Source organism: Rhinatrema bivittatum, unplaced genomic scaffold (assembly GCF_901001135.1).
Source record: "Rhinatrema bivittatum unplaced genomic scaffold, aRhiBiv1.1, whole genome shotgun sequence".
In the NCBI taxonomy this organism is placed as follows: domain Eukaryota; kingdom Metazoa; phylum Chordata; class Amphibia; order Gymnophiona; family Rhinatrematidae; genus Rhinatrema; species Rhinatrema bivittatum.
Genome location: NW_021820879.1, coordinates 80,182 through 105,997, shown reverse-complemented (window position 1 = coordinate 105,997; position 25,816 = coordinate 80,182). Strand labels below are relative to the sequence as shown.

Here is a 25,816-nt window from a genome sequence, read left to right as displayed (position 1 = left end):
TGGTATTTAGCGGACAAAAGATTCAAGTCTTTCCAGATGTTTCCCGAGCAGTTCAAGCTCGAAGGATACATTTTCTTTCTTTTAAACAAATAGCTCTAGATTTGGGTGCTAGTTTTTTTTATTTTTCTTAAATTCCCTTGTAAGTGTCTAATTACATATCAGAATAATACATTTGTTTTCCTGGATCCTTTGCAGTTGGATCGTTTCGTAAGGGATAAATCTCAAAAGTAATTATTATTTCAAAATATATGGTAAGGGGTGGAATGGTTGCAAAAGAATGCTATTTGACACACACTAGGTTTTGTTCCCTACTCCTTGATATGGGCTAGATATGTGTTTAAATTTATTTATTTATTTATTTATTTATTTAGGATTTTTATATACCGGCAATCATGAAGACATATCTTGCTGGTTTACATAGAACAGGAGTGCATTATATACAAAAACTAGAACTGTGGTGACGGAAGGTACAGTTACATTTAACAAGGGAAGCCTTTGTGAGTTATGGATAAATTTTCTTGTATTCCTGATTATTTCATTTGTAATTAAATGTTATAACTCAAACAAATTAAAAAAAAAAAAGACTGCAAGCCTTCATTGATGCAAAATGGGCGATACACAATATTAAGAACTAAGGGTATGCAAACTTGAACAGGACCATTCTATTGTTCCCCTTATTGCTATGGTTTGTTTCATGATTGTGCTATTCTGTAATGCTTAATAGTTTTTTCTCTCGATATTCTCAGCCACAGGGATCTCCCTTCAGTCTCTTTTTTTTCCGCCTTGCTGTAGCAAAGCAGATCAGGAGCTCTGGAAAAAGCAATTCCCTCATATTTCTCAAGGGAAGAAAACTTTTTCAGTCACATTTTCAGTCACATTTTTCTTCATAATTAGGTCTCCCTTCGACATAGTCTTGGTGAGTACATATTTTGGTTGTTTTTGATCGATTCAGTCACCTCACTATTGATTCCCGCCAGTCATCGACTGTTATTTGGCCACAACTTTATCATGGCCTCCGGTTTTAAAAAAAATGTCCGGATTGTAACTGGACTATGTCCACTACTGACCCACATTATGTATGTGTTCTGTGCCTGGGATCAGGCCACGACGTCCAGGCTTGCTCAACCTGTGCCCAGATGACACTGAAGGGCAGGCGTGCTCATTTGGATAAGATGGAAGAATTGTTTAAAATGATTCCATCGTCATCGTTGACGTCGTCCCCAAGGGTAACACCTCCCTCGGTAACTAAACATCGAGGTGAAAAACGAACCAATGACCGTCTGTCACGGCACCGTCGATATCCTTGATAGCATCTTCTTCAGCATCGAAGGGTCATCGAGAAAAGAAGTGGCATCGCCACCGATCCATCGACCCAGCGAATAGCAAAGCATCGACGTCAGGATTGAAATCCATCGAACCGATGCCAAAGAAGGTCCGTGTACTAGAGCCAACTCCACCAGCTGTACACGAGGAACCGCAGCGCTCTCCACCGGGCTCGGTGTCAGAGGATGTGCCACCACGAATCATCGTGGAAGTGCCAATAGCGCCAGCAATACCTTCCCCAGTGGCAGTGGACACTGCCCCGATTTCAAGAGAAGAGCTGACTAATTTAGTCCAACAAGCCGTCATTGAGGCTTTAAGGAATCTACAGCCTCTGACAGTACCACCGGCATCAGCATTGGACCAGTCAATTTTTCAGCCTTTTCTGAATAGACTCTCAATGCCTTGATAGAAGCTTTTCCTCTGACACCGGCACCATTTCCATTGATACAGCCATCGATGCCGATACACACACCGGTGGCTCCAGCGATCCCGATTCCCGGATCATCAGAGGAGGACTGTGGAGACTCCGATTCTGCCCCAGGACCATCAGGGCTTCATCGGCATTGAGTTCCGAAGACACACCCTCTATGCCTTTCAAGGATCCATTGATGCCAATACATCCAGGTCCATAGGGGGATACATGGAATCGATTTCCACCGATGCCATCGAGGCCCATCGATTCCCCATCGATGCCCTCGCTACTAACGATGCCAAAACACATACCAACAAAGGCTGTGTTTAAATAAAAGCATCTTATACAACCAGAGGACCCTGACTCCCCTTATCATCCTCTATACTCCTTGGAAGGATGTTGACATGGACATGGAGTCAGAGGAACTGCAATCAGAGCCCTCTCCACCAAAGGGGAGAGAGAGAAATCCCCTCCAGAAGATTTGTCATTTACAAATTTTATTAAAGAAATGGCAGATACAATTCCTTTTGAATTGATCACAGAGGAGGATACCAGACATAAGGCCTTGGAAGTCCTGCAGTTCATAGATGCACCGAAGGAAATTATGGCTATCCCAATCCATGAAGTCCTTTTGGAACTAATGTGGGAACATCCCTGCTCAGTCCCAGCAGTAAAATCGGAGAACAGATGCCACTTATTTAGTGCAGCATGCTCCAGGGTACCAGAAACCCCAACTACCTCACCATTTGGTAGTTGTAGAATTGGCTCAGAAGAAGGCCCGAAAACAAAAACCTCATTCCTCTGTCCCACCAGGGAAGGAGCAACGCTTCTTAGATACCTTAGGGAAGAAGGTCTATCAAGGTTCCATGCTGGTAGCACGCATTGCAGCATACCAGCTGTATATGACACAATACCAAAGAAACTTGTGGAAACAAGTACAGAGTATTGTGGATAACCTCCCACAGAAACATCAACTACCTTTGGCTACATTAGTTGAAAAAGGATTAGAATCTGGCAAACACGAGCTGAGAGAAGCTTATGACGTGTTCGAAACATCAACTCCGTCTATCTGCCTCTGCAATAAATGCGAGAAGATGGGCCTGGCTTAATCCTCTGATCTCAGACAGGAAGTCCAGGGAAGGCTAGCAGATCTTCCTTGTTTTGGAGACAATCTTTTCGGGGAAAAGATTCAAGCTATGGTATCTCAGTTGAAAGACCATCATGAGACACTCAGACAGCTCTCCAAATTGCCAGCAGATCAGCCATCCTCCCTAAGATGGCCAACTCGCAGGGACACGAGGCAACCCTTCTATAGATGTAGAAGGTATTACCCACCTGCCTCTTCAGCACACCAGTACCATCCCTCACAGAGAGGACGTCCACGTCAGCCGAAAAAAAAAACCCCAGCCACCACCCCAAACTGGACCCGCGGTGGGTTTTTGAACCGAGTCAAGAGATCAGCAGCCTCTTTCTAAACCCTATGCCCTCCCTACAGTCGGAGGTCGACTTCATTATTTACAACATCAGTGGAGTCTCATCTCAAAAGACCAATGGGTATTAGCCATACTAAATTGGGGATATCGCCTAAAATTCAAAACAATACCCCCGCATTCTCCTCCCATTCCACTTTGGACAAACATAGTCATCACACCTCAACTCCAAGTAGAAGTCTCTACTTTGACCGCCAGGGCCATTGAACCAGTTCCCCCGTCTCAACAAGGGACAGGGTTCTACTCCCACTATTTCCTCATTCCAAAGAAAACAGGCTACCTTCGTCCTATCTTAGATCTCCGCAATCTCAACAAATTTCTTCACAAAGAAAAATTTCGAATGGTATCCCTGGGAACCATCCTTCCATTGCTTCAAAGGGGAGATTGGCTCTGTTCTCTGGATCTTCAAGATGCTTATGCTCGCATACCAATTTCCATACAACATTGCAATCATTACCAGTATCGAGTTCTTCCATTCAGCCTAGCCTCTGCCCCTCGAGTATTCACAAAATGCCTAGCAGTGGTGGCCGCACATCTAAGAAAAAACAGTATTCATGTTTTTCCATACTTAGACGATTGGTTGATCAGAAGTCCATCCAGGCAGGGAGCGCGCTCTGCCTTGAAAACCACAATAACACTATTGCACCTTCTGGGATTTCTCATCAATTATCCAAAATCCCACATCGAGCCGTCTCAACTCCTCACATTCATTGGAGCAGACCTCAACACCACAGTGGCGAAAGCTTCTCTTCCAAGTGACCGTGCCGACAATCTGGCACGCTTGGCGAACGTTATAATTCATCACCAGTTCACATCTGCCCATTCTGGTGCTGCTAGGACACATGGCCTCGACAGTACATGTCACTCCTATGGCAAAGTTAGCCATGAGAAGAACCCAATGGACTTTGAAATCTCAATGGCTACAAGCTTTCCAATCACTGTCGTACACAATTCAAATCACCTACCAGATGCACCTATCGCTCCACTGGTGGACAAATCAAACAGCATTGAAAGCTGGTCTCCCATTCCAACAGGCAAATCCGCAAGTCATCCTGACTACAGATGCCTCCAACCCGGGATGGGGAGCTCACGTCAAGAACCTTCAAACACAAGGGACGTGGACTACACTCGAAAAGCAGTATCAAATAAACTTCTTGGAACTTCGAGCGATGAGATATGCCCTTTATGCCTTCAAAGACTGCCTCTCAAACAAGACTGTGCTGATACAGACAACACAGTGGCAATGTGGTATATAAACAAACAAGGAGGCACAGGCTCTTATCTGCTATGCCAGGAAGCAGTACAGATTTGGGTTTGGCTCTAGAGCATTCCATACATCTCCGAGCAACTTATCCAGCGGGCATCAAAAACATCCTAGTGGACGATCTCAGTCGACATTTCAATCCCCATGAATGGTCGCTGGACCCACGTGTAGCGAGCAAAATCTTTCAACGCTGGGGTCACCCAACCATAGACCTCTTTGCGTCCACACTGAACCACAAAGTGGAAAGGTTCTGCTCCCTCCACGGACGTCGACAAACAGTCCCCAGGGACACATTTGCTCGCCCCTGGAACACAGGTCTTCTATATGCGTATCCTCCAATTCTGCTCATAGCAAAAACTCTCGTGAAGCTACAACAGGACAGAGGGACAATGATCCTCATAGCCCTGTACTGGCCTCAACAAGTATGGTGTCCCATACTCCTCGACCTCTCTTCCTATACATACAAAACTGAGAGCTTGGAAAAGAACTGCCGTTGAGGAGCCGCGAGCTGCATGTGGGAAGTGCCGCACATGCGCAGCACCAAAGACTTAAATCTTTGAAGAGAATGTCTGAACCGGCGCGCAGTCCGATGACGTCACCCAAATAGCACGGCTAATTCAGTCTGCTATCTACAGAAAACACCATTTACGGTAAGCAAACTTGCTCTAATTTGAAACAATTAAAAATGACGTGTTTTGTCTGATCACTCTTGTTTTCTTAAAATGTTACATATCTTACAAATTCCGCCAGGACTATGTAAACTTACGAGCATAACTGTATTGCTGAGTATTTCTTAGCAGGCCCTTTGGTGATTGTTCTAAATATCTGTTGTGTAAGGTTGGCATATTTCTGCATATGATCTTCATGGGATGCCTAACATAAGGGAAATTGGAATAGAAACAGAGCCCAGAGACACAGGAATAGCTGTGTTCTTGTTCTGTGGGTACACTGACAGAATAAAGTGTAGCTGGTATGAAATCTGAGCACATGTTTAAGTAGCCAGTGTTCTTAAGCTATAGCTTGAATCAGACCACTTTCTAGTACTGTATTACAGATTTGTAATTTCCTGTTTTTTCAGGCTCTGGTTATGACCTGTCATATCTTCTTAAATGTTTTAAAAAACGAATACTTGTCCCTCTTGGATATTAACCTTCTGGTGTTTGATGAGTGTCATCTTGCCATTCTGGATCATCCTCATCGAGAAATTATGAAGGTTTGTGCGGTCTTTTTTTTTTTTTCTCTTTTGTCATACCATCATAGAGTTTACACTGAATGTGTCACCAAGTAATAGCTTAAAAAAAGTATCCTATGTAGATCTCCGTTTGACTGCAGTTCATGATTTTTTAGGTTTAACTGCTTCATAAGCACCTTAGTGGTTGTCAGAGGCTTCTCTTCACCAAAGGCCTACTGGCCATTTTCTCCTCGCCTAAATTCTGAACATTTTCTTTAAACTGGGATTGCCTCAAAAGATATTGGCTTACCTCTTCACTGTAGTGTTTTTCCATCCCCCCCCTGCTTATGATTAGTTTTACTTTTTGCTGCCCAGCAGGACAGATAATTGATTAAATTATCATTCAAACTTAGTTTTGTTGTGTTCAGCCTAGCTTTAATATGTTAGACTAAAAGAACTAAATAGGGCAGTGAATAGTGCGGAGCTTCCCAAACCTGTCCTGGGGACCTCACAGCCAGTCGGGTTTTCAGGATATCCACCATGAATATGCATGAGATAAGTTTGCATATCATGAACACTCGGTGTATGCTGACTGATTCCATGCATATTCCTTGTGGATATCTTGAAAACCCGACTGGCCGTGGGGTCCCCAGGACAGGTTTGGGAAGCCCTAGAGTAGTGGGTTGAGCTTCATTTTTTTTTTCTTTCTATAAGGTTATAATTTATAAACCAACTCGTCCCATGGGGCTATAAGGTGGTGAACAACAATACATAAACACTATTAACAAAACAGACAGCAAGGTTGACAAAACAAACAGTAAAAATAGGCCTTTGAGGAAATCTTTTGGAATGTAGAATAATCAACTAGGCTATAATTCAGAGGCAGAGTATTGCACAAATAGGACTAGCACATGAGAAGGTAGTTGCTTCATTTCAACTAATCCTACATTTGAAATCTTGAATAAAGCTTGTGAAGAGTGAAGGGCCCGGCTAGACATGATAATAAGAAATAACATCTGCCAGGTATTACAGTGCATGGGCATGGAGAATGCCAAAAAGTGACATACGGTAACTTGTAATGTAATTACAGTTGGTCTTTTTTTGTGTCAGAAAAATGAATGCTAGTCAAGCATGTTGTAATTTGAACCTGTAAATGCAGGACTTACATAAGTGTTATAGGCAGATATACTTAGATAACGGAATTCGATTTCTAACTTCAGAAAGTTACATAAGTGCATTTAGTAGTAAACCTACTGCCTGGCAGCATTTGCAGGAGTTTTTAATATATAAAAAGAGCACCACCATGAACTTGATATACATATTGCTGGATGATATGTGTGAATGGGCCTCACTGGCGATCCAGGCAGAAGTCTTGTGGGGGTCACCCTCTTCTTTATTTTCAGCTCTTCCAAATATCCTCTGTAGTTGGCGCATCATTGTATAAATCAGTCAGATCTGTAATTACAGCAGAAAGATGTGGTGGATTTCTCAGTGACAGGCAGGGACGTAGAAGTGCAGATGCTTGAAGACAGATGGCACCTAATTCTTTCTTTAAAGTTATGTGCTGGCACAGCATGGTTTGTACAGAGCAAGTGTGTACATTTGCAATTAGTGCTGGCAGTGTCTGTCTGCTTTATGAATATATTCACAAGTCTAGCTTTTGTAGTAGAGGAGGTTTGAAATCTTCTCCAGATGACAAATTGGCTTTCAGTAAGCAAAGCTGCTTACTTTGTAACAGGGGTTCCCCATGGATAGCAGAATAATCAGCCACTAAAATGGGTGATGTCTTCTGGTGCCAGCGTATGAAAAAGTGCTCTCTTCTAGCTCTGAAAGATTCAGAAGTCCTTCAGAGCATGTGCGGAAATTCCTGTGCTGCTGCCGCCATGCGAGTTTATACTTCTGGGAGGTGGGCGGGATTGTGTGGCTGATTTGTTCTGCTGTCCACAGAGAACACCTGTTTCAGGAAAGCAGCTTTGCTTTCTTTGTGGACAAGAAGAAATAAATAACCACACAAGGGGGAACTCCTAGGTCCCAGGGTTGCGTTAAATACTTAATTTTTTTATGTGGGTAGGAGTGTGACCTGACAAAAAAAAAAAAAAAAAGTTGAAGCTTCTGTCTGAATAAAGGTTGGAGAACCAACTGTCCAAAGTGGCAGTCATTGAGGGAATCTTTAAGCAATAATGCTTTGTGAAAGATTGAATAGACAACCATGTTGCAGCTTTATAAATGTCCTATGAAGATGCATGTCTCATTTGGACTATGGGAGTCACTATAACTCTCATTTGATATATTTTAGCTGATCGTGACAGAGGAATTCCTGCATTCGAATATCAAAAAGATGTATTGAGAGAGCCACAGATAAAGGGTCTACTTTTTAACTGGGCATCCTTGCTTATTTATATTGAAAACAACGAATAACTGGGCAGACTTTTAAGTACTTTGTTCTATCAGCATAAACTACAAAGCCCTCCTACAATCTAATGTATGAAGTGGTTGCTCCCTTGGTGATGAGTGTGGTTTGGGGAAAAATGTGGGCAGGGTAATAGATAGGTTTAAATTAAATTAAGAAACCACCTTAGGTAGAAATTTGGGATGGGAACTTTGTGTGGAAAAATCTGAGAAATTGGTAGCTTGTTGTGATTGCACTTAACTGAATTCTGATCAAGTTTGATTTTGGATCTGCATTAGTCAGATGCAGAAGGTATTGGAGCAGCATGATGTTGTACAAGTAAATAGATCTTTGTTTAGTCATGGGAGCTATGGAAGAACTGGACAAGACTCTGCCTCATCTTGGTCCTGGTCTCTTTCTTTCCAGACAGTGAAGAGAATTCAAATTTGAATTCAGTTTCAGTATTTAATAGCCTGGGGGAACATTCAACTGCAAGATCCACAAAATGAAGGTCATGAGAGGGTCTAGAACTTTGGGATAAAGATCATGGTAATCTTCGATGGCAATTTTGTGCCTAAATTTCTCACATAATTTAAATGAGTCTTTCCCAGTCTCAAATCTTTAGTCAACATGATCCTAGTCGAGGAGATACTAGAATAAAAAATGCTTTTTTTTTTTTTTTTAGCTCGAAAAACAAGTAGAAAAATTAAATTAGAATACCAGTGACAGACAATGCCCCCTCCAAGGAGTGTACAAATTATTTTTCGTGTGCCCAACAATTTTTGAGCACCAGTATTAGCATTGCATTTCTATATATAGTAGAAAGAAAAATGTATGTGAGTAACCTTGTAAAACCTGTGAGCAATGCTCCAAAATGTATGAGCAATCGCTCAGCTTAGAGGGAACTATGATGACAGCACTATGAGAAGAGAGCAAAAATATTCTCCTAGGACAAGCAGAATGGTAGTCCTCACACATGTGTGACGTCATCAGATGGAGCCCGGCACAGAACTTTGATCTCAAAGATTCTAGAACTCTCAAACATGCCCGACTGAGCATGTGCAGCTGTGGTCATCACCCTGCCCCATAGCCAGAGTCCCTCAGTCTCCTCCCCCCCCCCCCCCCCCCCCCACCGGGGCCGTGTGGTCGCTGAAGCCATGTACTCACAGTATTCAGCTTTGCTCTCTTCTCACAGTTCTTGTAAGTGATTTTTTTCTAGAGCTGCAGCTGTTTTCTTTTTCTTTCCAACTGTCTGCCGGCTGCATGGGGAGCTCACCTGTGCAACCTGGCAGTCTGTTACATTTAAAAAAAAAGGAAAAACTGTTTTGCAGTTGCTCAGTTTGGGGTTTTTTTTGTTTTTTTCCCCTCAGTGCTAATAGGACTGACTTCTGCAGTCCGTCTGTGTTCCGTGTAGGCCACTGAGCCTGGGGACTCGCCTGAGTTCTACCCGGGCTTGAGTTCCATACTGTTTCATGAATTTGATCGGCATCAATGGATTTGGACTGTTGAGGGATCAAGGACCATGCTGTTCCTGTGGGGTGGGGGTGGGGGGGGGGGGGGGGGGAAGCTAATCTTCCCTACATTCCAAGGAACTACTCTCTATGGGTGGGAGTCCTAGATGACACATCCTCCCCTCCTGCTTGCCAGTCTTGGCAGTGCAGTCTCCTTGGGAGGGAGGGTGAGCAGGAACGTGGGCTAGCAGCTTGCTGATGCACTTTGGTGATGCCCAGCAACGGTTGCTCATGCACATCTGTGACCAGCGCACCTTTCGTCCGCCACATCAAGGTCAGGACTGCGTCGGTGATTGGGATTGCCATGGGGCATCATGGTCACCCTTGACTCCATCGAGTTGCTGGGACACCCTTGATGTCTTTGAGGTGCGTGACTGCCCTCAATACCGTAAGGGCTCAATGCACTGGAGTCATTGACACTTTGGGCCTCGAGGCGTGGTGGAGCTCACCAACCTCTGGCGTCAGGGGCCAGTACTGCCATCAAGGAGCAGGGATGCCTTGGATGCCATCGAGGTGCGTGACTGCCCACGATGCCGTAGAGGCCTTTTATGCCATCGGATTTGGTGGAAGTGGAGGCTCGCTGCACTGGCTTGGGCATTGAGGTGGCAGAGTAGCAGTGCAATTCAACGATCTCGATGCCACTGTGCCCTCGCTGCACTCTATGCTGTGGTGCCTACCGTACCATCAATGCTGCTGTGCCCTCAATGCTCACGGTACTCGATTCCCGCAGGGCCCTCAATACCCATGGTGCCATTGTTTCCATCGACACCCTCGATGCTGTCAAGGTGCGTACCCTTGATGCCGCAGCCGCCCACTAGGTCATCACGGTGCATGGCCTCAACGCCATTGCGAGGTGATGCTGCCCCAATATCATTGATGCCCTTGAGGCTATCAAGGTGCGGGGGCCACCGATGCCTCTCATTACTCCCTCGACTACGTCAAGCACCACCGATCAGGCACTAGGTTTGTCCCTGAGGCCATCAGCCACCGGAGCAATTGGAGGCTCCCGCATGACCCTGCAGCCCTTGGGTGTCAAGGGTTTTTGGCCTTGAACAGATCATACGCAGGGGTCACCATCTGCACGAGGCACCCTGGTACGATTGAGGTTCATTGGTGGTGTCCTCTACGAGGCACTGAGGAGCTCTGTGCTGTCTTCATGGCGTACAGCTATTAGACCATGGCTGCTGATGATCTCTGCATTGGAGGTCCCACCGGGTTGCATATATCATCAGTGTTAATGGGTGCTAGCAGGCTCTCGTCAGCCTTAGTATTTGTGAAGCCATCGAGCTTGCAGCATCAATGCCGAGGGGAAAAGTCGATGGCACTGGCGGTTGTCATTTCCTTTTGAGCCACCGAGCAGTTGGTGTCCATGGGCACCTGTGGCACTGGGGATTGTGCTATATGCTATTGAACTGATTATGGTTTGTTCAAGTGCCTTCTTGCAGAGACGTTTGGTGCCTTTGTTGTGGATTTGCACCGTCACTGCTATGGGCACCAGTGGCTGCAGTTGGAAGTCGCAGGCCATGACCACTTTTGTCTCCAGGGACTTTGCTGCCGTAGTTCCCTGAGGGAATTGAAGGTGAGCCATTCCCGATTCAGTTTTGAGGGCCCGCCTCTTGAAGCATAATCAGGTACTGGAAGGGTCGACACCATAGAACACCACCCTCCACCATACCTTACCCAGAGCACCAGTGGTTCTGGGGATGCTGTCGTCACACTGTTCTTCACTCCACTGGGAGTTACTGTGACATTGGTGTGCAGCATGCACAGTTGGGAAAGGTTAAGCATCTACTCAGAGTGCCTTGGGCAATGGCAGGCGGCATTCTCCCTGCTTGTGCAGTCCTCAGCCATGCCAGAGTTCTGCCATTGTCCCGTCATGGTCTCAACTTCCTTGTCAGTTCTGCACCGCACAGTGCTGAGGAGCACTGGCAGGGGGAAGCGTCATCACACAGTCTGTGCTTTTTCATGGAGCAGCGTTTAGCCACCAACTCTGGCACGTGTGCTCTGACCTGTCTGTGGTGTGGGATCATAGGTGTGCTGCCATCCGCAGGAAGGGATACCACTGCATGAGTACCACTCAGCTTGCTTTTTCAGCAGGGGGCATGTTCCTCCGGTTGCCCTCTGGGCGTCTGTGTGTGTGCTTTTCCCTCCGGGCGGACACCACAGGTTGTGTTGCACAGTCACAGGACTGACCTAGGACTGCTTTCCTGGTTGGATCCTGAGGGGGAGTAGACATCGGGAAATTGGTTCGGGAGTCCTCTTCTCCCTCAGCAGAGGAATGTCTTTCTAGCTCTCTCATGTCAAAAACCTCCTTTTTTTTTTTTTTGTGGGGAAGCCCCTGAGGCTTCGTCCCTGGCAAGTTTTTCTCTGAACTGGGGCCTCGATTCTTTGAATCTCTTTGGAGGCTGGGGAACGGCAGCAGCGGTCTTGGACCATTTTCACTGGGGCCCCTCCGTGGATTACGGTGGCGACCTCCCCCATCCGAGATTGCTAAATTGCTAAGGTACCAAAGTGACCAATCAGTGATTGTGCCTAATCTCTCCTCTGGGGAGTTGAAAGTTCTTTTGGGATCGGGAGGCCCCGATCCCATTGCTCCCTCTCTCCTCTGGAAGGGAAGATTCAACTGGGTTCCTGGGCAACACTTATTGGTTCCCTTCTGGATGCCAAATTGTGCATCCCTTCAAGGGATGACCCTCGTTTCTTTGTCAGAGAAGAGATGGTATTGCTTTGGCTGGCGCCAGCCCCTAGAACCGGTAGAGGGTAGCGAGCTCTGTTGGTTGCTCTAAGACGCAGCAGTTCTGTTCACGAGGGAGCCTGTCTAGTATTGCTCCCCGGTGACCCTCCAGGTTTTCCCCTGTTCAGAAGTCACTTTGATTCCTGCTGGACTCTGTGGGCGTCTTTTCTTAGGGACCGCTATTGCCAGTCATTCTTGCCTGTGGGACCCTCCTCTATGAGGAGAGTTCTAGTCCATTAAATGGGCAAGCATGCCTTTCACCCTTTCGCAATGTCCATGGCTGAGCGGGTTGGGGGCCAGGTGACCCTGCAACAGAGGTGCTGCTCTTTGCTCGCGGTAGCATGCAAGTTATTCTTCCCCCTTTTTGGGATCACTCTGTTTGCGGACAGAGGAGTCCTGGGTCATGCAGCGATTGTCCATTTGGACCGTGTGCTTCCTTGGGGAGAAGTATGTGCACTCATGGCTGGAGTAAAGGTACCTCAGCCAGGTGCTTGGAAATCTGTTCTGAAATCACCCTGGGCCTGCCCTGGTGCCTTTCGGGTTTCTGGGCCAGTAATGAAATTGTGTTCTACTGGGGTTTGCGCATGCAACTCCCCGGCTTCCTGTCTCCTAGCAGAGTTTTCGGGATTTCTCCCCTGGGGCATTCACTCTGTTTCAACCTCTGTTCCTAGCAGGCTGAGGGCTCTATCTTGGTGGGTAACTCCCTGCTGGATTTGGCAGTGAGTTACCACTGCCGAGGCAGTGTGCTTGCCCCGGCAGTCCATCGGTCTGTCTCCTTTAGTTTAGTTTAGTTTATTGTTGTTTATTTACCGATGTATCAGACAAACCATCACACTGGTTTACAAGATTATAATATTATAAGAAATACAATAATTCATAAAATAGTAACAGCTAAAACTACACAGAATAAGAAATAAATTAGCTGTTAAGACAAATAGTATAAAGCTCAGCATAAAAGCATCATAAAATTAACTATAAAATATATAAAACAATCTAAAAACTAAAATATTGGTAGCCTTTGCAATAAAATTTGAAAGATCACGCTGTTTCTATTCAATTGTTACATCTCGAGCTCATATTAATGCTCTTATCTGAATTTTCATACTCCGTATATTCTTTGCTTCTTCTGACTTCCAGTAGTTTGTCGGGGGAGGGGAAGACAAGATAAGATACTCATGATATATCTTCTGTATACCTTCCGGGAAGGATACACCACGTTTTTTTGCCATGCTCTGGCCAACTTTGCCTTTAGCTTTTCTCATTTCTCTAGGTTGTCCAAAGGACCTTCCTGCTCCCCTGTGTTATGCTGTGATAGGATAGATGAACCTGTTCTTGACAGGCCTGAAGCTCACCCATGAGTCCCTATCTCATCTCCCTGCTTGGGAGTTTTGGGCTACAGGTCTGTTTCAGGGATTGCTCCTCATCCCAGGAAACCCCTGTGCTGCTCCACGTGGTCAGCTAGATCTGCTGCTTTGGCATACAGTGTCTGTCCCAGATCCTGCCATGGCTTGTTGCTTGTTCTCCAAGCATTGCTTGGGTTTTTTCTGCCCATTATGCCTACCAGCCATACTTGGGCATTCTTCTGCAGAGACATTTGATCCTTCGGATGTCAGTGGACCACAGTTTCTTCTGGTGGGCTCTCGGACCCCAGTTTTTTGGTTGATTTTTAACACGGAAGGAAACTGTGCCGTCTTTATCCAAGAGTTTCTCTCTTGTCTACATCTATGGGTTCTTCCTATAACCAGGAAGTTCTATATCTACTGTTATCAGGGTTTACTTATCAGGAGCCTTTCTGGTACTGTTTTCCGTGATACAGAGTTTGCTTCTGCTTGCACTTGCATCACTCATAAGAACATAAGAAATTGCCATGCTGGGTCAGACCAAGGGTCCATCAAGCCCAGCATCCTGTTTCCAACAGAGGCCAATCCAGGCCATAAGAACCTGCCTTAGGCACCCCTGCTGCGCATGAGGGTTTGTGTCTCTTTCTATGGCTTTTCTTTGTAGAACCCAACTCTTTTCCAGCCTGGATCCCTGGTGGGTCGGCTGCCTCTCAGGCAAAGGAGGGAGGTAGTGCTCCAGCACACTGTGGTGTCCTGCTCAGACAGCTTACAGCTAGGTTTTCACCCATGTGTGAGGACTACCATCCTGCTTGTCCTAGGAGAAAGCAGAGTTGCTTACCTGTAACAGGTGTTCTCCTAGGACTCAGGATGTTAGTCCTCATAAAAACCTCCCGCGGGAGTTGGTTTCTCCATGTATTAGCTAAATCATGGATTGAGGGACTCTGCCTAGGGGCATGTTTGAGAGTTTTAGAATCTTTGAGATCAAAGTTCTGTGCCGGACTCCATCTGATGATGATAATCCTCACACATGGATGACATTCTGCTGTCCTAAGAGAACACCTGCTACAGGTAAGCAACTCTGCTTACTTGTCAGAATGCTTCAGTAGATGAAAAAGACATGAGGAAGCTTGGGTGGCCTCAGCAGCATGGGGACTTCATGCATGCTCTGAAAGACTTCTGGGTCGTTTGGACCCGAAGGAGTGCCATGCTGGGTCAGACTAAGATCCATCGAGCCGAACATCCTGTCTGTGATGGTGGCCCGTCCAGATCAAATTATCTGTCAAATCCCAAATTTTTTTTTATTTTTATTTATTTAAAAACATTTATATACCGCTATTTGGATACAACCATCATAACGGTTTACAATTTTACAAATATCAAACTAATAACAAGTGACGTCTCCAATGACTGTATTTCCACTCTTACTTTCTTAAAATTTTAAAACAAATTACAGAATAAAATAAAAACATACATGCATTCATTCAACCATTCATAATCATTACTTAATGTTTACTGTTTGCTTATCCTTGCTCCATGTAATCAATGCTCTTAAGATCATATTACTTCTCATCCTTTTCTGTGCCAAAAGCTTGCTGATATAACCATGTTTTGAGGGTTTTTTTTTTTTTTTTAAATTGTGCTGTATTCAGTTCTAATCTTAGATCAATTGGCAGATTGTTCCAAATAGTTGGTCCGGCCAGCGACAGGGCTCTTTCCCTTATGGAAGTTAATTTAGCGGATACTAATGATTGAATAGACACTGATTTATTGCCCGATCTCAGGTTTTTCTGCGGTATGTGTAATCTTATTGCTGCATTTAGCCACTCGACATTTTCATTATGTATTGCTTTGTGTAGAATGCAAAGTGCTTTATATTGCACTCGCTGCTCAATTGGCAACCAATGAAGTTCTGTTAATACTGGTGTAATATGATCTGTTTCTTGTATCTCACTATTAGGGATAAAAAAAATGCTTCTTATGATTTGTTTTAAATCTGCTGGTTGGTAGTTTCATGGAGTGTCCCCTAGTGCTACTGCTTGAAAGGGAAAATAACCATTCCCTATTTACCTGTTCCACCCCACTCATGATTTTCAAAATTTTACAGCAGCATAGCCGATAAAGGCCAAAATGGTCCATCTTGTGTTCCCAGCCAGGTGTTTAGGTTTGTAACTTTTGCTCCATGCAGGTTACAATCTTAGAAAGTGAAGGGGGTAACCTGCACGGAGCGGCGGTTACCTCCTTTAATGTCCTCTGTCTCTTCTCCAATCTAACGATCCCTAATCTGTTTATTCTTTCTCAGTACGGGAGGTTTTCCATCCTCTTCATCATTTTTGTCGCCCTTCTCTATATCTTTTCAATGTCCGTCTTGTTTTTATTTGAGATGGGCTGACCAGAACTGCCCACAGTACTCAAGGTATGGCCTCTTCATAGATCTAGCCAAAAGGCGTTACATTACTCTGTTTTTGTGCCCTATTCTTTCCAAATAATTTCTAACATTCTATTTGCCTTTTTGATCGCTGCCACTCATTAAGCCGAAGAGCTAGGATAGAGAAATTTTTCCTGTGGCCTTGCCATCGGAGGTTGTCACAGACTTGTGCCGTTTGTTTTTGCTTGTCCATGGAGAGAGGGTTTTTTTTTAGGCCATATTATGTGAAACAAAATGCATCTCTTGGAGGGGAATTTGGACCCTGGTGCAGAAGGGGAAAATTCACAGGCATCTAAATATTGGCACCTGATGCTGGCTGGGACCTGAGGGGAGATTCTGCTGCCTTAGAAGGCTCAAGCCTGGCAGGAGGAGCTGCCACCACTGACTCGGACTTCTTCCTGCCCACAAAAAATTTCTTGCAGTGAGGGAGAAGATTGAAAAACATAAAATATAAACCAAGTGAAAAAAATGAAATATTAGGCAAACTATCAGCAAAGAACAAACTGGGACAAAGTCTTTTAAAGAAAAGTTTAGCACTAACCCGAAAACGGGCCTTTTCCGTGGCAGGTCCAATTCTGTGGAACGCTCTTCCTGAACATATCCGTTTTGACTGCAAATTCTAAAGATTTTAAGAAGAAATTGAAAACCTACCTGTTTAACAGTGCATACAACATACAAATATAGTAGTAATGACAGTCCACTAAAACTACCATCAAGACAAAATTATTTTGCTTTTTGATGTTTTTACTTTTTATTTTTGAATGTTTTGATAACTTATATTATGAATGTAACATTGTAAACCGCCTAAACGGGCATATATATGTCTTATTTGTACAGTATATAAAAACTTTTAAATAAAAATAAATAAGGTAGCAAAATAAAATGCGAAAAATAAGGCAAAGAATTGAAACTACTTAAGTAAATGTTATTAAAACCCCCCCTCCCCCAAGAGGAAATAAAAACAAAAGTTGGTGCCCACGTTTTCTAAATATTTTTCCATCCCTGCTCTGGTACTTGCTGCATCTGGAACATAGCAATTAAATATAATAGTTTCTGCAAATGAAATCTGTAACACTTTTATTTTGCTATATGGTCAGTAATTTACCTAGAAGTCCATATTCAGAAACATTTAGCTGTATAACTCAGAAGTTATCCGGCTAAGAGCATATGTGGGCACTTATCCGGCTAACCTTTTATCCCGTTAAAATTGCCCGGATAAGTCAAGGGCATTCCAAGGGCCTCACTGGGAGGGGCTGAGTTAGCCAGATAAGTAGCCATCTGATTCTAATATTCAAACAGGCCGATACAGTAAAGTTTGCGAGCGAGCACCCGCTCAGGATACTCTCCTGTGCACGCGATACAGTAAATTTATTTAAATTAGGGTCCGTGACAAAAAGAGGCGCTAGGGACACTAGCGCGTCCATAGCGCTTCTTTTCGGACAGGAGCAGCGGCTGTCAGCGGGTTTGACAGGCGACGCTCAATTTTGCTGGCGTCTGTTTTCGAGCCCGCTGACAGCCATGGGTTCGGAAACCGGACGCCGGCAAAATTGGGCATCCGGTTTTCAACCCACGGGCCCATTTAAATTTTTTTTAAAACTTTTTTTTTTTAATTTTCGGGACCTCTGACTTAATATCGCCATGATATTAAGTCGGAGGGTGCACAGAAAAGAAGTTTTTACTGCTTTTCTGTGCAGTTTCCTGGTGCCGGCAGGCACTAATTTCTGAAAGTAAAATGTGTGGCTTGGCTGCACATTTTGCTTTCTGAATCGCGTGGGAATACCTACTAAGGGCCATCAACATGCATTTTCATGTTGCGGGCGCTATTAGGTTCGCGGGGGGGGGGGGGGGGGTGTGTGATTGGACGTGCGTTTTCGATGCGCTATTACCCCTTACTGTATAAGGGGGAAAGCTAGCGTGTCCAAAACCCGCGTCCAGTCGCGGGTTAACAGTGTGCTCCGCCGGAGCGCACTGTACTGTATCGGCCTAAAAGTTAGCTGGATAACTTGTCTGGTTAAGTCTGGTCGTCCCATAGACCTGTCCTAAAGTTAGCCAAATATACTTATCCAGCCAACTTTAGGATAGCCAGGTATCTTCAGTAGCGAGCCCGCGCTGCTGAATATATAGGCTAAGTTAGCTGCATAGTTTTATCTGGTTAAGTGATCAAGCCGCACAGTGGCTGAACATAAACCCCTAATGCATCCAGAATCTATAATAATTGATAATCTACCAAAATAAGGGGAATGGAACAACTCCCCTATGAGGAAAGACTAAAGAGGTTAGGACTTTTCAGCTTGGAGAAGAGACAACTGAGGGGGGGATATGATAGAGGTGTTTAAAATCATGAGCGGTCTAGAATGGGTAGATGTGAATCGGTTATTTACTCTTTCGGATAATAGAAAGACTAGGGGGCACTCCATGAAGTTAGCATGTGGCACATTTAAAACTAATCGGAGAAAGTTCTTTTTTACTCAACGCACAATTAAACTCTGGAATTTGTTGCCAGAGGATGTGGTTAGTGCAGTTAGTATAGCTGTGTTTAAAAAAGGATTGGATAAGTTCTTGGAGGAGAAGTCCATTACCTGCTATTAAGTTCACTTAGAGAATATCCACTGCCATTAGCAATGGTTACATGGAATAGACTTAGTTTTTGGGTACTTGCTAGGTTCTTATGGCCTGGATTGGCCACTGTTGGAAACAGGATGCTGGGCTTGATGGACCCTTGGTCTGACCCAGTATGGCATTTTCTTATGTTCTTATAATCTTCATCTTAGCTGTGTATCTAACAAGCTTATGCCAACATTGCTGCGCAACTCTGCAGGCCTTTAGAACTTTGTAGAATATTACGGATGTAACAGAATATTTTTTTAATCTGATTTTGCAGATATGTGACAGCTGTCCCTCCTGTCCTCGAATCCTGGGTCTGACAGCCTCCATTTTAAATGGGAAGTGTGACCCCTCTGAATTGGAGGAAAAGATTCAGAAATTGGAGAAGATCTTAAAGAGCAGTGCTGAAACTGCAACCGACTTGGTGGTCTTAGACAGGTGAATTCCCGCACATGCTACATTTCTTAGGAGACCAGTCTGGAAAAAAGTAAAGAGACTCCATTCTTGAAGATCTGTCTTCGTGCACGTGTGTGGTCAGCGAAATGTGATTAAATATATTGCTTTAGTTTTGCTCTCTCTTGTCTGATGGCATAAGCTGTCCGGGACATGGCATGGTTAGGGTACTTTTTCCTGGTCCTTCTATAAGTTCTTGGGTTTCTCATTTCAAGTCCCCATGATAGCCTGTGTTGGAGGAAGTCTTCCTTTGCTGCTCAGTACATCCTCAAACAGCTCATAAAACATTGATTGAAAAGAAGTGTAATTCTTGCTTAGGACGGAGGTAGGAGGGTGTAGATGACACTTTTGTGGGGAATTGAGTGAAATTCCCTGAGTGACCAAGAAATAGTTGTCTGTAAGAATGCCAGACAGGGTGAGGTCTGCTTATACGAGATTTCCTTGAACTTTCATAGTCGTTTTGAGTTCTTGGCATAAGTCAGCAAAGGACCAAACACTTTGGGGAAGGTCTCCTTTCTGAGATGGGGAAGAGAACCTTAACATAACGGTTCTTCGATATACATCTCTGAAGAGGAGTATTCTTAGGTTTCATGTTCTGTTTTCCATATTGAAACTGTTCCAGACTTATTTTCAGTTTCTTAGTTTCTTCTGTTTTTGTATCTTTCTTGTGTTATGTATCCTGTGAATTTAATTTCTCTGTATTTCAGTGAACAAACTAATCTGCAAACACATTTTAATTGTTTTGGCTAGGCTGCACATGTAGGGGGAAGGCATTTTTAATTCTCCAGTAATTCTGTCTTTAGGGATGTGCTCTTATTTAGACTGGTAAAAATGTAGATGGAATGTGGTTCACTTCATTCTTACTACTTTTGGAAGTGAGCCAGTTTCAATATGTCAGTATTTGAACTTTTTTTTTTTTTTAATACAAATTTGCAATTTGGATTAGAGCCAGATTTAAATTTCTGGCAAGTTAGGTCTCATTTGTGCAGTTTTGAAATAGTGCATCTTATGTGCCAGGATTTGGTTTTCCACAACTTCAGGTAGAGAGAAATCTCCACTGAAGAAACTGTGTAAGCAAAACATTGCAGAAAGCACTGTGGGACTTTTGCTTGAAAATGCAAATTTGAGAATAGTGCAAAAGCCACAGCATGCTTTTTTTGCAGAGGCTTCTGCTTGCATGATATGTTTATCTAAGGATTGTTTTCCCTTCCTAATGTTGCAGAAAATTAAACCCTGGAGCAAGAGCTGAACTATTTTAAGCAAGCAAATGGACTGCTGTTTTTTTGTGTCTCTGGTGTATACAGGCCGTGCATCAGGTGAAGCTGAGGATCAAATAACTGAAACTGTGTGTTTTGTTTTGCTGGTCCTCAAACCCAAAGTGATTTGCAGGATGCCAGAGAGAGAAAATTCAGGAGCAGCAACTGTCAGCAGGCTTGTTTGCAGCTGGAGTATGCATATCTGCAGTGCATGAAAAGCCACTGGCCAAGGCAGTTTTCATGTTACACTGAAAAATCCAGACACAGGTTATCAAGGCTGGATTCCCATTTTTGGGGTAGAAATATGTCCCTGTGCGTGCTTGCGTCGCATGTGCAAGAGGGCACCCTATGCGAGTCAACATTTCTCTCTGGGATGGTCATATAGGCTTTTTTTTGTTATATGCATAAAATAATTGGAGGATTACTTCTGAAACAGACCCTTGATAAATGAGACCCCAGCTATGTTTATCAGCTGGATAATATGGAATAAATGTGCATGCCTAACCAAGTCTTTGTTTGCCATGGAAAGGTATTCTTCCCAGCCGTGTGAAATCGTAGTGGACTGTGGCCCCTATGTGGATAAAAGTGGGCTGTATGAAACACTGTTAAAGGAATTGGATGATGCACTTAATTTTCTCAGTGACTGCAACATATCTACACATTCTAAGGAGAGAGATTCTACATTAATTTCAAAACAGGTAAGTACACAAGAGTCCTTTGCAGAGTACATTCAAGGAGTACTTTTTTCTGTTTCCTTTGCAAAAGTTATCCATTTCTTGAAATCCCCAACAGAGTTCAAAGGCACATGCAAAATACTATGAGGTCGATAGAGCATTTAGTGCTACTTAGCCAAATAAGTATAGTTTATCCAGCTAAATGGGGGCTGCTGAATATCAGACTATGCTTAGCGGTTGCCACATAGCTGCTTAAGTCACTTCTCTGGCTAAGATGCTAGATAGGTAATCAGAGGGAGGGCAATGGGCAGATTGGGGCAGTGCTATTTATCTGGTCAACTTAACCGGATAAGCATCGATATTCGCTCTTATCCAATTAAGTTAATTGAGTAAGTTAGACCTGCCATAGAGCTGATCTAACTTAGCAGGATATGTTACATGAATAAATAGTGACTTTTATGTGGATATTCACAGCATAGTCATGCCATTGAATATCTCTTGTAACTTAGGTAAGCTATATCTGGCTAAGTTGCATACATATTGGGCTTTAAATATTGGGCCCTATGATCTTTTAATTTACAGTGTATCTGAAGAATCAAAAGCTTGCAGACCCATCAAGAATATCTTCAAAGTTCTGAAGCAACTTAATGAGCACTTGGACTGATATTTAAATTCAAACTTTAAAATTCAGCAAGTGTTCAGGATCTGGGTTGCCTGACTGTTTACATTTCTGAACCTGTCAGGACCAGACCTGGGTGGAGCCGGCTTGCACTGTCTCCTTATCATTAGGCCCTGTACTAGTGTGTTGGGGGTGGGGAAGATGGAGGAGAGTGTTGGAAGGGAAGAATGTGTTGAGGAGAGCAGGTGGAATGGGAGGAGAGTGCTGGGAAAGGAAAGAGGAGAAAGGAAGTGGGTGGGAATTCCTGAAGAGAGTGAAAGAAATGGCGAGAGGAGGAGGAAACTGCCTGGTAGGAGAACAAGAGAGAAGGGAGCAAAGATAAGTAAATGTAAAACTAAAGAAAAAGACAAAAAGAAAACAAACAAGAAAAACTAAATTAAAAGGCATATGGGGGGAAATTCCCTGGCTCTGACATTTGTGGGCAGCTCCTAAGTTTTTTAAATGTTTTTCTAACACCTGCAAGTTGTTTGACAGTGTGTCATTAAAAGTTTGTAACCGTATTGTACAACACTATAGGGCTGATGTAATAAAATGGTGCTAAAAATGCATAGAAATGAAATGACGGCAGAAGAAGACCAAACGGCCCATCCAGTCTGCCCAGCAAGCTTTCACACATTTTTTTTTTCTCATTCTTATCTGTTACTCTTGGCCCCCATCAGCAACTCCCTGGTTCCAGTTTCCCTCCACCCCTGCCATCGATGTAGTTAGCAGTTCTGGAGCTGCATCTAAGTGAAGTATCTAGCTTAATTGATTAGGGGTAGTAACTGCCTCAATAAGCAAGCTGCTCCCATGCTTATTTGTTTACCCAGCCTGTGCCATTCAGTCCTTGTTAGTTGTTGTCTGAATATAATTCCACTTTACTTCATTCCCCCCTGCCGTTGAAGCAGTGAGCTGCGCTGGATATGTATTCCCAGTGAAGTATCCTGCTTAATTGATTCAGGGTAGTAACCGGCATAACAAGCAAGCTACACCCATAATTATTTGTTTGCCCAGACTATGTAATTATGTGCGGGCTAACTTTTTAACACGCGTTTAGTTGCTGAGCTAAAAAATGTTAACTTCCAGTGCAATAATCTAATGATATGCAAACAGCATGGCAGTTAAAAAGGGCAGTAATGAGAGAAAGAGCACTAAAAACGTGTGTGTGCTAAAATGGTACTTAATTTTAAGTTTACTACCATTTTAACTTTGGTGGGTTAGAGGTAATGCAAAATTTAGAGGTACACTGTGGTCCAGGATTCTGGACTTCAGGCCCCTGGGACCCCCAAGCCAGAGACACTCTGACCTGAGTTTGAGGACTTTGTTGTGATTGACGATGGGTTGAGGGTTTAGTGGGTGGGGGACAATAGAGTGGGTTTTGGGCTTAGTGGGTGGTAGGTCTGTCAGGGGTGGGCAAAGGTTTATGTGCCCTGGCACAAAAGTTCTCATCTACTACAGGGGCAAAGGCGAGTCCTCTTTGGACCTTGATGAGCCAGAGGTGAGTTCTCCCTTGGAGTTTCTCTATAAAATACACAGTTAATAATCTTTTTGAAAGTTTCTTTATTTTAGCTCTGAAATAGAGAGAGATGCACAACTGTACAATAAACTAAGTCTTGCAGTATTTTAAGAAAGGAGAACTAACAGTGAAATGCGCACCCCAAAGCACTGAGACTTGGGCAAGTAAGCAATTAGTGACAATAATACTCCAAGATACAGTGAGAGGAAGAAAAAGAAAGATTTTACTCATTCAGGTAAAGAAAAGTCCCATAGTAACATGGTAATGATGACAGAAAAGGACCAGCAAGCTTCTTATGGTAATATCTATTGTGCATGTAGGTCATCCCCAAGTTTCTCCTAAGGGGTAGTCCATGCAGTTATCCCCAAACCTTATGATAAGGGTAGTAGTATTTACAATCAAAAAGCAAGCAATTGTCAAACCCTTAAAAAATTACTGCCAGCAACATTTTTATAGGGTGAGGAGTCTTCCTGGAAATTCCAGCAATGCTGACTTGGTTAATTTTTGGACTTAGCTGTAGACGCAGTCCTGTTCATTTTCCCTTATGTCTGCATATCGATACCTCCAGACCATAAAAGTCTGGGCCTGTTTTGGTTGCTGTCTGAATCCAATTCCACCCCCCCCCCCCCCCCCCCCCCCCCGTCAAAGCAGAGCATGATGTTGCAGTTGCGTCAAAAGTATCAAGGCTTATTGGTTGAGGGTGGTAATCCTTGAGCTTCTGCCAAGGGTAATAACTGTCAAACTGAGCAGATAACCTCCATTGTTAGACAACCAGCAGCACCAGGCAGAACTTCCAACGAAGTGTGCTTTTTTTTTTTTTTTTTTTTTTAATAAGGAATATGCACGGGCTCATGAGCATGAGGATGAACAACTAAAGGGAAAAAAAAATCAGATTCCCTTCAGCTGTTAGCAGCATAAGGGATTTTGGTCATTCTCTTTAAATTGCCCCTGCTTGTGTTCATTAGCACACCTCCCTTCCTCTCCATCATCCGAAGAGGCCTGCCCCATCATCAAGAAGCCCTTGGCAGCTGCTGCTACTGCTGCTCCTATAATGGATGTTGTCATAAGAGGCTCACTGATGCTGACACATCATCAAGAGGCCCCAGCTGCTGCTATAGCAGATGTCATATGCATAACGACAGACACATAATTATGATATTACATTCTGTGTTCAGGAGCTGGACAGAATGAAAAATTGTAAAAAGTTATGTGGGCCTAAACATTGGCACTGGGCCAGTTCTGGGCTGTTGGCCTTAGTTTACCCACCCCTGATCTAAGTTGAGTGGGCCAGAAGGATCTGGGGAGCTTAATGAGTGGAGGATAGAATAGAAGAGTGAGGCGCCATATAACTAGGTGTCAGTTGAGATGCTATATGGCTTGGAAACCCTGTTACCAGGGCATCCAGATCTAGTAGTTCTGGAATCGATACCAACAGGCTGTATATGTTAATGAATGTCTATGGGCAAAAGGGTCTTAAGTGCCTTCTGAATCTAGAACTTTTGGGTCCAAGGCTTCTAGGTCTGGAGCTCTGTGATCAGAGAACCTGATTCTGGGGCCTAGTAGGTACCTAAAATATCTTCTGCCCACAGGTTCCTATTATAGAAAAATAGTGCTTTCCTCATCTAGCCATACCAGTTTAGATGCATTGATTATGCTTCCCAACCAGCAGATGGAGACAGAGACTAACAGCTTTGCTGACATCACCCCTTTTAGGCTCCTGTGCTGACCCAGTCTGCCAGTATTTTCTGTCTCCAGCAGATGGCATTCAAGCAATCCTGTGCTGTGATCTGAAGCCTGGTTAGGTCCGGTGAAGAAGATGGGAATTTGGATGGCAGCTCCTGAGGTGAAAATGTACTCCCTCCCTCATTTGAGCATAGTCTGTGAACCATAGTGCTTCCAGTTGTTGGAAAAGGCTTTTTCCCCAGCTACAGCTGCTAGAATTACCCCTATTCCCACCCTTCCTCCCCATGCTTTTTCTTTCCTCTTCCACAGTTTCTCTTCCCCTTAAAAAAAACAAAAAACCAAACTATTAAAGGTTCCCCTCTCTATTTTATTTCCCTTCTCCTTCTCCCTGCCTGGTTTCTATCTGTTAGTTGTGGGGAGGAGAGGGAAAAAGTGGAAGTCTGTCTGAGGGACTACGGGCTGAGGCAGGAGAAGTAAGAGGGAAAGCGATAGTGTCTCCTCTGAGCATGTGAAGCACTTAGTAGTCATGTGTGTGTGGATTGTATGCTCAGGCACTGGGAGGGGGAAACCTCTAAATCCTGTGAGGGGGAGAAGGCTGCATGCAGAGTTGTCTGCCTGGGAGGGTTGCTTGGTGGGGTCGTCTACAGGCCATTCTCACCAGTGTACTTGCTTTCATGGTGGGAACAGTGGCCATATTGGAACAGTAAGCAGGGAATAACTCAGAACAGGGACCTTCTACACTGGTTTTGGCGGTCTTGGATGTTGCAGAGGTCTGATCTGCAGCTCCTCAGGATGGAGTTCCAAGAGGAGCAACTCCCATTTCTTCAGGTGGAGATGTGATTTCTTCCTCTTCTTGGGCCTCTATTCCCATGGAGTCTGTGACATGTTTGCATTAGGCCCTTTTTTATAGCAC

General features: G+C 44.1%; 1 protein-coding gene across 2 annotated transcripts in view; it reads left to right on the top strand.

Moving 5' to 3' along the window:
- LOC115082247 (endoribonuclease Dicer) overlaps positions 1 to 25,816 on the top strand; it is a gene marked incomplete at its 3' end in the record, with an annotated part of 129,039 nt that overhangs the window by 26,492 nt on the left and 76,731 nt on the right. For both annotated transcript variants that reach the window (XM_029586495.1, XM_029586496.1), the window contains 3 exon segments: positions 5,568 to 5,702; positions 18,941 to 19,101; positions 20,902 to 21,070. In XM_029586495.1, the coding sequence (XP_029442355.1) occupies positions 5,568 to 5,702; positions 18,941 to 19,101; positions 20,902 to 21,070 (465 nt within the window).